The sequence below is a fragment of the Symphalangus syndactylus genome, chromosome 20 (assembly GCF_028878055.3).
Source record: "Symphalangus syndactylus isolate Jambi chromosome 20, NHGRI_mSymSyn1-v2.1_pri, whole genome shotgun sequence".
Classification (NCBI taxonomy): Eukaryota; Metazoa; Chordata; class Mammalia; order Primates; family Hylobatidae; genus Symphalangus; species Symphalangus syndactylus.
The window spans coordinates 20,106,481-20,126,187 of NC_072442.2; the positions used below are offsets into that span (position 1 = coordinate 20,106,481).

The window sequence follows — 19,707 nt, forward strand, 5'->3', positions numbered from 1 at the left end:
AAAAGGCAAGGTACAGATGGTATGTGTAGCATATTACCATTTTTGTAAAAAAAAAAAGTCATAGGAGATATCTATATATCTATCTATATAAACAGAGATATATCTACCTATAATATAGTTATCCAGTGATAGATATGGATATCTTCTGGCTCAACTTCTTGCCGGGTGCCTGTAATCCCGGCACTTTGGGAAGCTGAGGCGGGTGGATCACCTGAGGTCAGGAGTTCAAGATCAGCCTGGCCAAAATGGTGAAACCCCATCTCTACTAAAACTACAAAAATTAGCCAGGCATGGTGGTGGGTGCCTGTAATCCCAGCTACTCGGGAGGCTGAGGCAGGAGAACTGCTTGAACCTGGGAAGGTGGAGGTTGCAGTGAGCCAAGATTGTGCCACTGCACTCCAGCCTGGGCGACAGAGCGAGACTCTGTCTCAAAAAAAAAAAAAAAAGAAATCTCATGTCAACTTCTTTACACAAATGGTGGTATGGTATACACACCATTCTGTACCTTGCCCTTTTTTCCTCTTATTTGGAAATGGTTTTATATCAATATAGATAGAATTCTCTTGTTCTTGTATTGGTAGCATTTACAATGAACAAAAGCATATTAATGACTGGGAGAGGTACTACAGTAAAGAAACCTGTTAGGGCCAGGCACAGTGGCTCACGCTTGTAATCCCAGCACTTTGCGGGGCCAGGGTGGGTGGACTGCTTGAGGCCAGGAGTTCGAAACCAGCCTGGCTAGCATGGCCAAATCTCATTTCTACTAAAAACACAAAAATTAGCTGGGCATGGTGACACACGCCTGCAATTCCAGCTACTCAGGAGCCTGAGGCACGAGAATTGCTTGAATACATGAAGTGGAGGTTGCAGTGAGCCAAGATTGCACCATTGCACTCCAGCCTGGGTGACACAGCAAGACTCTGTTTCAAAAAAGAACAAAAAAGAAACCCGTTTGACTTCATTAGCATATCCCAAATGTATTTGACTTTGGGTCTTCCCACCCCATGGTGGAATTTTTGATTTGTGGAATACAGCCTGGACTTGCTGGTATCAGGTGTTTCTGGATGGTGTCTGTTCTGACTGGTCTGCGCTTGAGCCATACTGGTTGTTATATATTCTTAATGTCACCTTTTGGAATGTACAGGCATAACCTGGAGATATTTTGGGTTTGGGTGCAGACCACTGCGATAAAGTGAATATCACAATAAAGCAAGTCACACAATTTTTTTTCGTTTTCCAGTGCATATAAAAGTTATGTTTACATTATACCATAGTCTATTAAGTGTGCAATAGCATCATGTCTAAATACTGTACATACTTTAATTAAAAACAATAATGAAAGCGTGATTTAAAAAGAACATAAGCAAACTATAACAGAGAAGCCGGTTGAATGTTCAGTTAAATCCAATGAGAGTGCTCCTTTAATTAAGCGGATATTAAAGAAGAACAAAAAATGCTAAAAATACTAATGATCATCTGAGTCTGCAGTGAGTTGTAATGTTTTTGCTGTTGGAGGGTCTTGTCTTGATGTTGATGGCTGCTTACTGATCAGGGTGGTGGCTGCTGATGGCCGGGGTGGCTGTGGCAATTTCTTTAAATAAGATAACCATGAAGTTTGCCACATTCATTGACTCTTGCTTTCATGAAAGATTTCTCTATAGCATGCAGTGCTGTTTGAGAGCATTTTACCCATAATAGGATGTCTTTCAAAATTGGAGTCAATCCTCTCAAACCCTGTCACTGCTTTATCAACTAAGTTCATATAATATTTTAGATGCTTTGTCATCATTTCAACAACGTTAATAGCATCTTCATCAGGTGTAGATTCCATCTTAAGAAACCACTTTCTCTGCTCTTCCATAAGAAGCTACTCCTCATCTATTCAAGTTTTATCATGAGACTGCAGCAATTCAGTCACATCTTCAGGCTCCACTTCTAATTCTAGTTCTCTTGCTATTTCTACCACATCTGCAATAACTTCCTCCAATGAAGTCCTGAACCCCTCAAAGTCATCCATGAGAGTTGGAATCGATGTTTTCCAAACTTCTGTTAGTATTAATATTTTGACCTCCTCCCATGAATCACAAATGTTCTTAGTGGCATCTAGAATGGTGAATCCTTTCCAGAAGGTTTTCAGTTTACTTTGCCCAGATCCATCAGAGGAATCACTATTTATGGCAGCTGTGGCCGTATGAAATGTTTTTCTTTCCTTTTGTTTTTTTTTGAGACAGAGTCTCACTCTGTTGCCCAGGCTGGAGTGCAGTGGTGTGATCTTGACTCACTGCAACCTCTGCCTCCCAGGTTCAAGCAATTCTCCTATCTCAGCATCCCAAGTAGCTGGGATTACAGGTGCATGCCACCATGCCCGGCTAATTTTTGTATTTTTAGTAGAGACGGGGTTTCACCATGTTGGCCAGGCTGGTCTCAAACTCCTGACCTCAGGTGATCAGCCCACCTCGGCCTCCAAAAGTGTTGGGATTATAGGCGTGAGCCACCATGCCCAGCCATGAAATGTGTTTCTTAAATAATTAGGCTTGAAAGTTGAAATTACTCCTTTATCCACGGGCTGTACAATAGATGCTGTGTTTGTAGGCATGGGAACAACATTAATCAAGCCTTGTACATTTCCGTCAGTGCTCTTGGATAACTAGATGTATTATCAAAGAGTAGTAATGTTTTGAAAGGAATCTTTTTTTTTTTTCTGAGCAGCAGGTCTCAACAGTGGGCTTAAAATATTCAGCAAACTGTGCTATAAACAGATGTGCTGTCATCCAGGCCTTGTGTTTCATTTATAGAGCACAGGCAGAGTAGATTTTGTGTAATTTTAAGGGCCCTGGGATTTTTGGAACAGTCAGTGAGCACTGGCTTCAACTTAAACACACTAGCTGCATTAGCTCCTAACAAAAGAGTCAGCCTGTCCTCTGAAGCTAGACATTGACCTTCTCCTCCCTAGCTATGGAAGTCCTAGATGGCATCTTCTTCCAGTGTAAGGCTATTTTGTCTGCATTGAAAAATCTGTTGTTTCGTGTAGCCACCTTAATCAATTATCTTAGCTAGGTCTTCTGAATACCTTGCCACAGCTTCTCCATCATCACTTGCTGCTTCACCTTGCACTTTTATGTTATGGAAATGTCTTCTTTTCTTAATTCTCATGAACCAACCTCTGTTAGCTTCCACTTTTTGTCTGCAGCATCCTCACCTCTCTCAGCCTTCAAAGAATTTAAGACAGTTTAGGGCCTTGCTCTGCATTAGGCTTTGGTTTAAGGGAATGTTGTGGCTGGTTTGATCTTCTATCCAGACCACTCAAACTTTCTCCGTATCAGCAATAAGACTGTTTCACTTTGTTATTATTCACGTGTTCACTGCAGCAGCACTTTTCCTTTGCATTCACAACTGGGCTGTTTAATTTAAGAGGCCCAGCTTTTGGCCTATCTCAGCTTTCAACCTGCCTTCCTCACTAAGCTTAATCATTTCTAGCTTTTTCTTTTCCCTTTTTTTCTTTTTTTGAGACAGGGTCTTGTTCTGTCGCCCAGGTTGGAGTGCAGTGGCACAATCATGGCTCACTGCAGCCTTGAATTGAGCCTATTTAAGTAGCTGGGACTACAGACTACAGGTGTGTGCCGCCATGCTTGACTGATTTTTAAATGTTTTTGTAGAGGTGGAGTCTCACTGTGTTGCGCAGACCTTGGTCTGGAACTCCTGGCCTCAAGCAATCCTCCTGCTTTAACCTCCCAAAGTGCTGGGGTCGCAGGAATGAGCCATGATACTGGCTCATTTCTAGTTTTTAAAATAAACTGAGAGATGTGCAACTCTACCATTCACTTGAACATTTAAAAGCCATTGTGGGGTTATTAACTGACCTAATTTCAATCTTGTTGTATCTCAGGGAATAGGGGAGCCTGAGGAGAGGAAGAGAGACGAGGGAATAGATGGTCAGTGGAGCAGTCAGAACGCACACAATATTGATCAGTTAAGTCTGTACCCACACGGGTACAGTTTGTGGTGCCCTGAAATGATTACAGTAATAACAAAGATCACTGATCAAAGACCACCATAGCAGATAATAACAATATAAAGTTTTGAAATATTATGAGAATTATCAAAATTGCTGTGGCAATTTGTTAGCTCCTAACGAAAGAGTCAGCCTGTCCTTTGAAGCTAGGCATTGACCTCCTCTCTGGCTACGAAAGTTCTAGATGGCATCTTCTTCCAGTGTCCAGAGACACAAAGTGAGCATATGCTGTTGGAAAAACGGCACTAATAGACTTGTTCAATGCAGGGTTGCCACAAACCTTCAATTTATAAAAACCACAATATCTGTGAAGTGTAATAATGCAAAGAACAGTAAGACGAGGTATGCCTGTACTTTACTTCAAATGTTTTAGCAAACATGAAATATGTGGGTGTGTACTTGGAGAGGCAGAAATAATGAGTCCGGATTGAATAAAGACTGCAGGAGGTGAAAGAGAGACTAATTTATACTTAGTTGGTTTTTATTTCAAGATTCATGTGAAAGGAAATGCCAGGAAAGTTCTGGCTTCAGCTCATGGTGATGAGGAAAAATTTATTTGAGGACAGGCTTTGTCTTGTTTTGTTTTCTTTTCAAATCATGGAATATTTCAAACATCAGGTATTTTTCATCTAGAAGTTCGATTTGGGTCTTTTTTTTACATCTTCCATATCTCTAGTTAACTTATAAACATCTGAAATCTAGTTATAATGACTTACAATGTCTGTATCTGCTAATTCTAGTGTCTTTGTCTGTTCTGGGTTGGTTTCAAAGGGATGATTCTCTCCCTCATAATGGACTGTATTTTCCTATTTGCATGCCCATAATCTTTGACTGGATGTCAGACATTGTGAATTTTACCTGTTGGGTATGGATATTTTTGTATTTTTATAAATATACATGAGCTTTGTTTCAGGACGTAGCTAAGTTACTTGGAAGCAGTTTGATCCTTTTGGGTCTTGCTTTTAAGATTTATTAGGCGGTACCAGAGCAGCATTTATTCTAGGGCCAATTATTCCCCCCTACTGAGGCAAAACCCTTCTGAGTACTCTACCCAATTACCCTGTGAATGACGAAGTTCTTTAGTCTGCCTTGTTAGATCAGAAACTACTCCTGGCTCTTTGTGAGGCTGGGCACTGTTCCCTCTGGTCCTCTTAGCTGGTTCTTTCCTCAGCCTTGGGAAGTTTTGGGCCCTTTCCTCCCAACTGCTGACAAGAACACATCTCAGAATGTACTTTAGGGAAATTATCTGGAAGATAAAGAATTGGTCTGAAGCCAATTCCCTCTCGAACCTTTGGATTTCCATAATTAACTCAGGGACAAATAAGATTATGAGCCACAACATTATGCTTATAAAATACAACGTGAATTTCAATGTCATGGCAATGATATGATAATTGACAATAAAGGAAAATTGCTAGAAAAAATCAAATTAACCTTTTCCCAAAAAGTCAATAGTAAGTTGATGACTAAAACTCTAAGTCAAAATTTCAAGCCTGACTTTTCTGGGGTCTGGGAGGAAAGATTTTATCTCATTTCCACTTCACTCTTAATTCATAAGATAGAAACACCAAGAATTAAAAAAAAAAAAAAATCCATCAAAAAAATCCTAGCATCTTGATAGTCTTCTCTTTACATTTATAAATTTTAAAGAAATTAAAAATCCTTACATACATTAAAGATAGAGGGCATATGCCTAGAAATGTACCTCAGCATGCATATGCTAGCTAGGAAAAGAAAGCAACTGATGAAATCTACGTCCAGATTCACGTATTTCTGTCACTTGTAGAAGGCACTTAATAGATCAGAATTTGCTAAATAAGCACCCAGATAGAGATAAAATACTTCAATTTCCCAGGCAAAACCTCTTGCATTCATTAGTACTGGTATCCAAATTAAGAGTAACAAATTAAAATTCTTTTAATTTTCTATACTTTGCTATAAATATTAGCAGGAAAATAAGCTTGCTTATTTGAGTTATAGACATTTATTGCAGAGATGCCTTCTTTATGTCTTTTCCTTACATTCTAAACTTTTTTTTTTTTTTTTTGAGACGGAGTCTCCTTCTGTCGCCCAGGTTGGAGTGCAGTGGCACGATCTCGGCTCACGCCAAGCTCCGCCTCCCGGGTTCACGCCATTCTCCTGCCTCAGCCTCCCGAGTAGCTGGGACTACAGGTGCCCGCCACCAAGCCTAGCTAATTTTTTGTATTTTTAGTAGAGACGGGGTTTCACCATGTTAGCCAGGATGGTCTCGATCTGCTGACCTCGTGATCCGCCCGCCTCGGCCTCCCAAAGTGCTGGGATTACAGGCGTGAGCCACTGCGCCTGGCCACATTCTAAACTTTTTAAATTTTTCTTAGCTTTACATTTATTTGGCAGATGGAAAGGAATTTTCAAAAGCCTATGTGTTTATTATTATTTTTGGTAATTACTTTCTTATTTTTTCCCCACAAATGACCATTAAGTATTACTTTACTTATAGCATCTAAAAGCATTTAATGATAGAAAATATTTAAAGATCTACTTTGATCTAGAATGCAAGGTGCAATAACATAAAATAAATGGTCTGTGCAGCCCACTTCCAAAATTATGCTCTATACATTTATCAGCCAAAATGAACACAATAGAATTAGATATGTGGACATCTGATTCCAAATATGTGTTTGTTGCGAGAAAGAGAAGCCACGTCTAAACTGAAAAAAACAAAGAAACAAAATCATACTAATAAGGAATACTTGATTAATTTCAGGAACTCAGGAAATGTCTTTTAGGAAGAAAAAGGAACTACACTCGTATCATTTCTCAGTCACTGATTTTGATGAGTGGTCTTCTCCCAGCATCAGGTGGGGTTGGGGAGGTGAAGGCAGCATGCCACAAAGAGAGCACTTGACTTTGGACGGACGCACCCAGCCAAATATTCCATGACCCCTTATGGGAAGAGAAATCCAATCTCTGAAACAACGCCAATGAATAACCAGACAAAATCACCCCCCTGCTTAAAATTATCTATTCACTGGTCCCCATCACCCTCAGGACTTGCTCTCTGTTTATACTTATTGTATCATTGTTCACCTCCCTGCCCCAGGTATCATCAGGGCTTACTATGAAGTTCTCAGATTATGCCATGTTCCATCATGACCCCACGTTTTTACAGTGGTTACTGCCTCTCTCAGGAATTCTTGCAGTCTTCATGGACTTGCATGCCATCCCAAATTTGCCTTCTAATTTGCTTATGGTCACAGTGGACACACAAACTGATTTTACTTGGGGTAAATGAGAAGCTATGATGAGAAGAATATAATTTGTCTATCTTTTGGATTTAATTACATTTGGATCGACAGTGGAATAAAAATCACCATTAGGGAAATCTCTGATTGTTGGTTCAGCTGGAGGCTGGAAAAGTAGAGGGTCATTCCTAATCCCGAAAGTAAGCTGGGATGCTAATTTCACCTTCTGTGAAACAGATGATTTAAGTTTTCCTTATGGAGAAAAATAGCTCCATACATTAAAATTGGCACAAAACAAGCTCAGTGATAATTATGATTAAAGATTTCACAGATTTAAAACGTGTCTTAGTTACAAAAATCAAACTTTACCTCTTGAAATGATTCACCAGCACCCCAACAAGTTCTCCAATTCGACTCTCATGGGTTGGCTGTTTGCTGAAGAGGCAGACAATGAGGTCTTTGTTGTCTTTTGTATGGAACACTACAAGTTGGTCCTTTCCATTGGAGACACTAAGACCAGTCAACTGCAAAGAGAAAATGCATGGAAAACTATTTGGATCATTCTCAAAAGAATAAATTAAAAAATACATTTTGGAGCTGGGCATGGTGGCATGTGCCTGTAGTCCCAGCTACCTGGGAGGCTGAAACAGGAGGATTATTTGAGCCCTGGAGTTTGAATCCAGCCTGGGCAACATAACGAGACACCATCCCTAAAAACAACAAAACACGTCATACATTTTCTAAGGGTTTTGCTCAGTGACCCTCTTGACTTTAATCTTTATCAGTTTCACGGAACAAGCAGATGGAAGGAAATAATAAAGAGCAGAAATGAATAAAATTTGAAATAGAAAAACAATAAAGAAAAATTAATGAAAGAGATGGTTCTTTCAGAAGATCAATAAAATTGATAAACCTCTAGCCCAAAACAAAAAAAGAAGGAAGAACTTATTATCAATATCAGGAATGGAAGAGGGGCTATCTCTATAGACCACACAGACATTAAAAGGATAATATTAAAATATTTGGACCAATTCTGTACAAAAACTTATTCAACAACTTAGTTAAAACCAAATAATTCCAGCAGGGTGCAGTGGCTCACACCTGTAATCCTAGCACTTTGGGAGGCCAAGGCAGGCGGATTGCCTGAGCTCAAGAGTTCAAGACCAGCCTTGGCAACATGGTGAAACCCCATCTCTACTAAAATACAAAAACAAACAAACAAACAAAAAAAAAACATTAGCCGGGCATGGAGGCGTGTGCCTGTAGTCCCAGCTACTCAGGAGGCTGAGGCAGGAGAATTGTTTGAACCCAGGAGGCAGAGGTTGCCGTGAGCTGAGATCATGCCGCTGTACTCCACTCCAGCCTGGAGACAGAGCGAGACTCCATCTCAAAAACAACAACAAATAATTATTTAAGAGCCACAAAATACTAAAACTCTCCAAGAAGAAATAACTTGAATAATTCTATATCTGCTGAAGAAATTAGATTTATATTTAAAAACATTTTGAAAAAGAAAATTCTAGTCCCAGATGATTTGACTAGTGAATTCCACCAAACATTTAAAGAAGAAATAACACCAATTCACCATATTTCTTCTAGAAAATAGGAGAGAAGGGAACACTTCCTAACTCATTTTGAAGCTGGCATTATTCTGGTATCAAAAATAAACACAACAGTACAAGAAAACTACAAACTGATATCCTTCATCAACATGGATGTAAAAATGGATGTCAAGAAAATATTTGCAAATTAAATCCAACAATACATAAAAATGATAATACAACATGACCAAGTGGAGTTTATCTAAGAAATGCAAGGCTAGTTCAGTATTCAAAAATTAATCAAGGTAATGACAGAATAAAATGACAGGATAAAAAAGAAAATCCACAGATTGCATCAAGTGACACAGAAAAAGTACTTGACAAAATTCAACATCTATCCATGATAAAAATTTCTCAGCAAACCAGGATTATAAGAGAACTTAACCTGATAAAATGACATATACAACATGCCACAGCTAACATCATACTTGGTGGAGAAGGACTGAATGTTTTCCCTTAAGATCGGGAGCAATGTGGCTGGGCGCGGTGGCTCACGCTTGTAATCCCAGCACTTTGGGAGGCCGAGGCGGGTGGATCACGAGGTCAGGAGATCGAGACCACGGTGAAACCCTGTCTCTACTAAAAATACAAAAAAATTAGCTGGGCGTGGTGGCGGGCGCCTGTAGTCCCAGCTACTCTGAGAGGCTGAGGCAGGAGAATGGCGTGAACCCGGGAGGCAGAGCTTGCAGTGAGCCGAGATCGCGCCACTGCACTCCAGCCTGGGCGACAGAGCGAGACTCCATCTCAAAAAAAAAAAAAGATCGGGAGCAATGCAAGGATTTCCACTGTCACTGCAGCTATGCAACATTATACTGGAAGCCCTAGCCAGTGCAGCAAGGCAGGTTAAAGAAATTAAAAAGCGGCTGGGTGTGGTGGCTCACGCCTGTAATCCCAGCACTTTGGGAGGCTGAGGTGGGTGGATCACTTGAGGTCAGGGGTTCGAGACCAGCCTGACCAATATGGCGAAATCCTGTATCTACTAAAAATACAAAAATTAGCCAGGTGTGGTGGCGGGCGCCTGTAATCCCAGCTACTCAGGAGGCTGAGGCAGGAGAATCGTGTGAACCCGGGAGGCGGAGGTTGCAGCGAGTTGAGATCGCGTCACTGCACTTCAGCCTGGGTGACAGAGTGAGACTCCATCTCAAAGAAAAAAAAAAAATTAAAAAGCATACAGATTCAAAAGGAAGAAACACGTCTCTGTTTTCAGATTACATGATCGCCTACATAGAAAATGCCAAGGATCCACAAAATAGCTCCCAGAACTAATAAGTGCATTTAGTAAGGTCAAAGGATACAAGGCTGACATACAAAACTATTTCTATATTAGCAATGAAAAATTTGAAACAAAAATTTAAAAACAAAACCATCTATAACAACTCCAAAAACAAAAATACTTAGATATAAATCCAACAAAACATCTATCTGTTGTAGGACCTACATGTTGAAAACTACAAGATGTTGAACAAGTTAAATTAAAAGGCTGATGAAAGGAATAAAAGAAAACCTAAATAAATGAAGGGAAATAATATCCTCATGGACTAGAAAACACAAATTCTTAAGATACCAATTTTTCCCATATTAATCTATAGATTTAATGAAATCCCAACCAAAATCCCAGCAAGATTTTTTGTAGGTATCACAAGCAGATTCTAAAATGTGTATGGAAAAGCAAAAGAACTAGAATAGCCATAACAGTTTTGTAAATGAAGAATAAAGTTGGAGGGCTCATAGAGGCTGATTTTAATACTTAGTATAAAGCTACGTTAATCAAGACAATAATTTAGAAAGAAAAAAACATAAATCAGAAACAGACTCACATGAATATGGCCAATAATTTTTTCACCAGGGTGCAAAGACAGTTCAATGAAGAAAGGATAATGTGGGCATCTGGATAACTTGGAACATTTGGACATCCCCATGCAAACGGAAATAAAAGTCTACCTAAATCTCACATCTCGTAAATAATTCAGAGTGCACTATAAGATCGAAATGCAAAATGTAAAACTAGAAAACTTTTAGGAGAAAACATAGAAGAAAATCTTTGTGACCTTGGGTTGGCAAAGATTTCTTAGAAATGACACCAAAAGCACAATCCATAACACAAAAAAGTTGATAAATTGAACTTGATCAAATTTAAAACTTTTGCTCTAAGGAAGACACTGGTGGGAGAGTGAAAAGACTAGCCACAGACTGGTAGAAAATATTTGCAAAAATATATCTGATAAAGCACTTGTATTTAGAATCTATAAAGAGCTCTTAAAACTTAAGATAGTAAACAACTCAATTAAAAAAGATGGATAAAAGATTTGAAATCACTTCACCAAAGAAGGCATAGGGGTGAATAAGCACATGAAAGGGTGCTCAACATCAGTAGCCATTAGGGAAATGCAAACTAAAACTACAATGGGAACAACTGCAAACCTATCAGAATGGCTAAAATAACAAAACAGCCTACAACAACAAAAGAGTGATAATACTAAATGCTGGTGAGGACACAGAACAAGTGGGACTCACATGCATTATTGGTGAAAATGTAAAATGTACAACGTAAAATGTTACAGCCACTGTGGAAACAGTGGTTGTTAACTCAAAAAATTAAACGGAAAATTACCACATGAGCCAGCAATCTCACTCCTAGGCACGTATCCTAGAGAAATAAAAACTTAGCTTCACATGAAAATTTATACATGAATGTTTACAGCAGCTCTATCAATAATCGACAAAAGCTGGAAACAACCCAAATATCCAGCAGTGTGTGCACGGATAAACAAACTGTGGTACATCTAAATAATGGACTGCTACTCAGCAATGAACAAACTAATGATACAAATTACTGACATGCAACAGCGTGGATAAATCTCACAGGCACTATGGTTGAATGAAAGCAGCCAGTCTCGAAAGGTTACAGCCTGTGTGACTCCATTTATATGATATTCTCTAGAAGATAAAAGGATAAGGATGGACAACAGATCAGTAGCTGCCAGGGTTTGGGGTTATGAGGAGTCCGATACAAGGGAGTTTTTTAGGGTATGGAACTACTCTGTATCCTGACTGTGGCAGTGGTTACACAAATTTATGCCTATACTAAGACTCAAGAGACCTGTACACTACCACCCACGCAAGTAAATTATATTCATTGCCTATAAATTTAAAAAATAGCACACCCTGGCTGTTTTGATCTCTAGATATTCTACTTTGGTCAATAAAGCAGAAGTCGGAGTGATTTCCTCATTCTGTGGTCTGTTCTTCTATTGCATAAAATACCGAAGTGCCACCTCCTGGCTACCACAGGTGCTATCAGCCAGGCGGGCAGGCAGCATGAACAAGGCAACCACTGGGGGATGGCGCAGTGCCACACAGCCTGTGGCAGAGACAGACATGCGGAAGATGCTGAGAATGTGATCCCTGTTCTTGGGGGATTCACAATCCAGTTGGATCAGAGGAAGAGGTAAGTATTAAATAACTGAAGAAAAATACCTTAACAGTTTACAGATTTGGAATGCCACTTAGTTCCATGCCTATGTTTTACAGATAGAAATTGAGACTGAAGGAGTTCAGCCTGTCTGCAGGCCTGGGAACTAGAACTCAGACCTGCAGACTGATGGGGACTCATGTTCTTTCCATCACACCAGGTTTTTCAAGTATCATGTATAAATGAACACAGAATACTTATATATTCTATAAATAAGTATTCCCATGAATACATTTTCATAGGAGGTGAGTTCTTGGGTTGATTTTAAAGAATGCCAGGGTCAGGGCTTAATGGAGAGAAGGGAAAATATTGAAGAAATTGGAAATCATTCACCAACCAACGTGCATCATGGGCTTTCTGAGGCCACTGGTAAGAGAATATAGCAAACTCTCTGCCACTTAGATGTACCGGATCCAGATGATTTTTATATGATTAAATTAAAAATATCATTTTCATTTTAAAAAAACATTTTATGTCTATCATGCTTCACTCTCATTTGATTATTTTATATGTGAAATTCAAAATTGAATTGATGTAGCACTTCACAGGAGAGCTTGATTAAAGTCTAATGAAATGAGAATGGTAACAGCAGTAACTCTGCCAGCATATCCCAGGAGCATTAGCTGCAGGGGTTCAGGGAAAAGAGACAGATTCGGCAAAGAATGCTGAAACCACAGGGATAGAGGATCCCTTCCTAGGTGTTGCCTGGACCAGAGGACAGGAGCCAATGACACTGCTCTCGGCCACCACCCCCTCTCAGCGGGTGGGATTCTCTCCCGCCCCTTCCCTCTCCCTTGCTGTCTGGGTGGCTTTATCTGCTGTGGATGGGAATTCTTCATGTGTACGCCCAGGCCTAGTGGTGTGTCAGAGTCGCGGAAGAAATGAGGGAAAACGGCACTTAAGTTGCTCTGCTACACAAGTAATGAAAGATTAAGTCCCTACTGTCGCCAAGGCAGGACAAACAGCACCCAGAATGTCCCCTTTAGTTCTGGAAGAAAGGATGGTAAATGGGGATTAGTGTACTAAGGATGACCTGGGTGTTAATCCCAATTCAGCCATGTGATCTTGAGTGACTCATTTAATTTATTGGGGCATCTGTCTCCTTTTCTGCAAAATAAGGATAACATCAGGTGCCTTGTCTACCTTGCAGGGTTGTGGTAAGGATCAAATAGTAGCAACTCTGGAGTACAAAAAGTAAATAAGCAAAAAAACCCTCTGTCTTCGAGGGTCTTACACTCTAAGTGAAAATATATCAGCAAAACTTTATCACTGAAAATATAATTTTAAAGCCTTACACCGCCATGCAAATGGAAGGTATTTTGTGAAACATCTCAGCTGGGGAAGGGGTCACTACCTCATTGCACTTGGGCAGCCATAACACATAGATGCGTTTCTCCGAACAAAAGGGAAACTCCTTACCAAGGCTCCCTCTGCCCCCGTTGCTTCCTTATTTCTCCTAATCTATGAGATTTCTATGCTATGATAAATCTAAGCCTTCCCCTTCTTTGGCCTTGAAGATTTGAACAGGGCAAACAGAGTCTCTGATTGCAACCCATTTCAATTCTCCCAGCCTCTCCTTACTAAGAAGGACCAAACAGTGAACACAATTAGATAGGTAAAGAGCTGAGCAGTTCTGGAAGAGGAGGCCGGCCTGAGAAGTCAGAGCAGATGTCCTCTCCTCCTCTGCAATGGAATGAGCGCAAGAGAGCGAGCTCACTATACAAGAAAATCTCTAATCCATATTCTCATTTACGAAATCAGTGCAAAACAGACCAATGTTAGAAAGAGACATAATTCGAAAAGACAAATATGATAAATTATATACACAATGGAAGCAGTAACTGAATAGATACTGCAGAAAATTAAAGAATAATGGAAGAAAACGTCCCAGTCTTTAGATAGAAAGGAATCACAGGTACCAGCCAAACTTAGAGGAGCTTCTGGATGTGTAGACCAGAGAAGTTTTAGACCTGTAGAATAAAGGAAAAAATCTTCAAGTATCTAGGCATATAAAAATAAGTTATCTATATAGGAAAATAAAATTCAGGTTTATATCCTTTTTTAAAAAATAAAACTTGGCTGAGTGTGGTGGCTCACGCCTGTAACCCCAACACTTTGGAAGGCCAAGACGGGAGGATCACTTGAGGTCAGGAGTTTGAGACTGGCCTGGCCAGCATGGTGAAACTCCGTCTCTACTACAAATACAAAAATTAGCTGGTCGTGGTGGAGGCTGCCTATAGTCCCAGCTAATCAGGAGGCTGGGGCAGGAGAATTGCTTGAATCTGGGAGGCAGAGGCTGCAGTGAGCCGAGATCGTGCCATTGCACTCCAGCCTGGGCACTGAAGCCAGCCTCCACCTTAAAAACAAAAAGAAAACTCACATTAATTTTGTCACAATTCACAGGAGGAGATAAGTAAATCCATTTTACTCTTGATATCAATTAGGAAAGATCAGCTCAAATATTTAACAGTAATCATTAAGATGAAAAAGGATGTGTAAGGTTCTAACTATTAGTAAAAAGAGAATAAATAAAACTTGACCAATGCAGCAACAGAAAAAAGAATGAAATAGCGTGGGAGCATAAAAAATAGAAAGCATTTAAACAGCATGATTGAATTTAAGAAAAGTTTTTTTGCCAGTTGCTGTAAGAAATGTGAACAGGATACAACTCCTTTATTGGAGGACGAGGGTTTATAGATTTAAGTAAAAAACAAAAATATACCCTGTTTATACAATTAAGATTAAAAGCAGAAGTTTATGAATGAGAACAATATACATAATAAATTAAAGAGCTGGTTCTTCGAACAGACCAAACCCTTGGCAGAGTCTCACCAAGGAAAAAAAGGCAAAACCACAAATATTTAACATTAGGAATGAGAAAGGGATTTAAGAAAGGGTGTGTTGACTTTCGAAATTATAAGAGGCCAGGAGCAGTTGCTCAAGCCTCTAATCCCAGCACTTTGGGAGGCTGAGACAGGAGGATCACTTGAGGCCGGGAGTTCATGACCAGCCTAGGCAACATAGCAAAACCCCGGCTAAAAAAAAAATTAGCTGGATGTAGTGGTGTGTGCCTGTAGTCCCAGCTACTCAGGAGGCTGAGGCAGGAGGACTGCTTGAGCCCAGGAGTTTGAGGTTACAGTGAGTTGATCATGCCACTGCACTCCAGCCCGGGTGACAGAGTGAGACCCGTCTCAAAAAAAAAAAAAAAAAAGAAGACATTACAAGAGAAAAAACTTTTGTAATTGTAATTCCATATTAATGAAATGCATATTTTTCTTTAAAGATGTGGTCTAGCTGTCTTGCCCAGGCTGGAGTGCAGTGGCACGATCTTGGCTCACTGCAGCCTCTACCTCCCAGGCTCAAGCAATCTTCCCACCCCAGCCTCCCACGAAGCTGGGATCAGAGAAGCACGTCACCACGCCCGGATAGTTTTTGTATTTTTAGTAGAGACGGGGTTTTGTCGTGTTGCCCAGGCTGTCATGAATTCCTGAGCCCAAGCGATCCTCCCGCCTTGGCCTCCCAAAGTGCTGGGATTACAGGTGTAAGCCACTGCACCAGGCCTGAAATGCATGATTTTATAGGAAAATATAAATTAGTAAAATTGACTTAAAGAAAGATACAACAATTAATTTCTATTTATAACTAACAAAAAGTTTTTTTAAATATATTATCAGAAAAACACTCCCCTAGTTCTTACTAGGCACAGGTTATGTTATAGGCCCAGGTAATTTCTATCATACTTAAATGCTCTACAATATGGAAAAAGAGAAAAATCATACTGACTCATTTTATTTATCCTGCTAGCAAAACCTGCTGAATCTCTCTCTCTCACACGCAAAAACACAAACACACCCAGAAATCAATGTAACGTACAAATACAGATGCAAAATCCAAAATAATTAACAAACTGGATTCAACAAGATAAACACCATGACCATGAGAGTATATTCACAAGGGTAAGGGTGGTTCACTAGTAAGAAATACCTCAATATAGGCCAGGTGCAGTGGCTCACGCGTGTAATCTCAGCACTTTTGGAGGCCGAGGCGGGCAGATCACGAGGTCAGGAGATCAAGATCATCCTGGCCAACATGGTGAAACTCTGTTTCTACTAAAAATACAAAAATTAGCTGGGCATGGTGGTGCGTTCCTGTAATCCCAGCTACTCGGGAGGCTGAGGCAGGAGAATCGCATGAACCAGGAAGGCAGAGGTTGCAGTGAGCCGAAATAGCGCCACTGCACTCCAGCACTCCAGCCTGGGCAACAGAGCAAGATTCCGTCTCAAAAAAAAAAAAGAAATACCTCAATATAACTCAGTTTATTAATAGTTCACATTTATGTGTTATCTGTGTGTTTGTCCAACCAGAATGATCTCCTTGGGATCAGGCTTGGTGGCTTTCACTTTTTTGAGCCAAGTATGAAGTTTTGTATTTGTATTGTTTCTATTTTACAGTATATCATGGTATATAAAACAATACTTCATTTTATAGTAAGATGGTAAATACTCAAATGTATTTATCGCTATTTCATCACTATAATAATCAGTTTTAATTTTTTTTTTTTTTTTTTTTTTTTACTCTGGAGCATCTTTGTTCCAAACTTCCTCCCAGTAGCAGCTGCTCCACAATCTTCTGTCCTGGAGAATCTCTCCTCTTCTTTGGTTACTGTTCTCTACATACACCTCTAAGGGACTACATTCTTAGTATTCCCCCCACCTCCCTGCCCTTCCATGCCCCTGCCCCCCATACCCCGTCCAAAGCTATGCCTGACACACAAAGAACTTCCATGAAATTTAGCGGTCACTTAATTTCTGCAGGTGTTTGCTTGCATTTTGATATAGACACTTGGGTTTTTGGATGTACTATTCAACTTCCGTTCTTTGATTAGACTGCAGAGATAATGCTTATGCTCTTTTGATCTCAATTAACAAATTGATTTGGCTGCTCTTTGATGGAGAACATTCTGTTCATTCTGTTTTCCATTCAGAAACTTGGGAGACAGTTTGCTCTGGCTTTTTGCAGGACACCTGGTGACTTCCTTTTCACCTTTCTCTGTTCTGTTCATCTGTCTCTCCTAATCTCCCTCGTTCTTCCTTCCCAGTCCCCCACATCTTGTTCCCTCCTTACTCCTCAACTAGCTATAACTCAGGAAGCTCAGCTGTGTGGGCTCATCATGGAAATAATGGAAGCTGTGGCATAACTGAGAGTTTATCCCTTTATAAGCAAGTATCTCTAGAAAGCAACAAATTGCTTGAGCCCAGAGCCCTCATGCAAGCAGGCTGATGGTCTTGAGGTGCCATGCCGTGAGGCAGCCAAACCTCTCAGAGGGGTTGTGTGCAGGTGCTCTGGTCATCAGTCCTGGTTTGAGCTCTGCCAGCCGGGGCCAGACAAGTGAGTGTATGAGGGCTCCAGTGATTTCAACTCTCACCAGGTAACCCCCACCTTCGAATCTTCCTAATGGAGGCTCTAGACATTGTGGAGCAGAGGCGTGCTGGCCTCACAGTGCCTCTTTCAAATTCTTTACCAACAGAATCCAAGAACATAATAAAGTAGCGGTCGTTTCATTCCACTAAGTCTGGGGTGGATTGTTACACAGCAACAGTGATTGGAATAAAAATTTGGAACAGGAGTGGGGTGCTCCTATAACATAATCCCAGATAGTTGGCACTGGCTTTGGGAAGTAGGTGGAAGCTGGAAAGGTCCTGAGACACTGCTGGAGGAATCATGGCAGGCCTTCAAGAGGGGGTCAGTGAGGGCCTGAGGAAAACAGGGAAAAGATTACTTCCAGCCAGAGGAAAGCGGGCCTTTGTTGTTAAGTAGGAGAAAATTTGACAACACTGTTGCCTATGGGAAGGCAGAAAATAGAAAATGTACGTAACAAATGTGATGATCTAGATAAGGAGATTTCTAGACAGAATACTGAAAGTGCCATCTGGCTTCTTCTTGCTGTCTATGAAAAAAATGTGAGAGGAGAGAGAGGACCTTAATAAAGAATGGTTCTGCTCTCATGTAAAATTTAGAGGAAATATAAAGAAGCCTGCAATTGCTGGGCTTGAAAATAAAACTGTTTCTTATTCCCAGCTTCTCCAGATGGCAAATGATTCTCAAATTAAGAAATGGTTTCAGGGCAATGGATCAAACCCAGAGTGGGATTGTAAAATCCTTTGTTAAAACCTTAGAAAGATCTAAGGCATCCACAGTATCTTCCAGACAGACTAAACGAGGCTCTAAAGATCTTTAGGGCATGCCTTACAAATTCTATCCGTTAAACAACAGGGCTCCTGAATCTTAAGGTTCTTGTCCCACAACAGCTCATGAGGAGCCCAAGGTATGGGAGAGTTTATCAGAGATTTGTGGGCATGATTTTGTCTAATGGAGTGATTATAAATTGATACACAGTTAATCCACCAAAATTTCAAAGGACAGGACTGAAAGCAACATAGACATGGCAAAATGCAAAGAGGCTCTGGACCTGTGGACAGGAAGCAGCTAAGAAAGCTACTTAGTTGCAAACACAGAGGGTCAGTGAGTGTTTTGTGCCCCTCATTCCCCTCCTCTTTGAACAGAAATGTCTGTGGTAGGTATCCCATCCCGAGATCATCATTGCATGTGGGTATGCGGGGCAGATAACTTTTCCTTTTAGCTGGTCTTCAGATTGCAGGAACTCTACTTAAGAACTGCGCCTGGATTGAATTAGATGAGATCCTGGCCGTTGACCTTAAACCTGGTATTATAAGGAGACGAGGCTTTTGGGACATCTTGGGAGTGGGTAAACACATTCCATTTTATTTTACTTCATTTTTTTGAGTCAGGGTCTCACTCCGTTGCCCAGGCTGGAGTGCAGTGGTGCAGTGACGGCTCAAACCTTGAGCTCCTGGGCTCAAGCAATCCTCCGCCTCAGCCTCCCAAGTAGCTGGGACTACAGGCATGTACCATCACATCTGACTAATTAAAAACTTTTTTCTTTTTGGTAGAAATGAGGTCTTGCTGTGTTGCCCAGACTGGTCTTGAACTCCAGGCCTCAAGTGGTCCTCCTGCCTTTGGCCTCCTTAAGTGTTGGGATTACAGGTGTAACCACAGTGGCTGGCCGGTAAGCGCATTTTAAGTAAGAGTAACAAAAATAATTTTTAACCAGCGGGTAGAAAGTGGAGGATTTAAAACAAGTTTGCGAAATTTTTGCCACTCCTGCCATAGAAAGATAGGGGTCTATGTCCCCACCCCTTGAATCTAGGCTTACCATGTGACTGGCTTTTGATCAATAAAATGCAACAGAATTGGGGCTGTGTGACTTCTGAGGCCTGCTCATAAAAGGCAATGCAGCTTCTGCCTTGTTTAATGGGACACTCATGTTTTGAGCACTAAGTCAGCTCATAAGAAGTCCAACTACCAGCCAGTCATGGT

At 40.6% G+C, this 19,707-nt stretch overlaps 1 protein-coding gene across 8 annotated transcripts in view; it reads right to left on the minus strand.

Moving 5' to 3' along the window:
* Positions 1-19,707, minus strand: part of MYO1D (myosin ID) — a 378,547-nt gene that overhangs the window by 106,009 nt on the left and 252,831 nt on the right. For 6 of the 8 annotated variants that reach the window (XM_055258294.2, XM_063628497.1, XM_063628498.1 and 3 more), the window contains exon 21: positions 7,606-7,760. In XM_055258294.2, the coding sequence (XP_055114269.1) occupies positions 7,606-7,760 (155 nt within the window). Of the gene's footprint in view, positions 1-617; positions 6,703-7,004; positions 7,463-7,605; positions 7,761-19,707 lie in introns of those variants that run through there. The other 2 variants (XM_063628494.1, XM_063628499.1) reach the window with 2 other exon arrangements.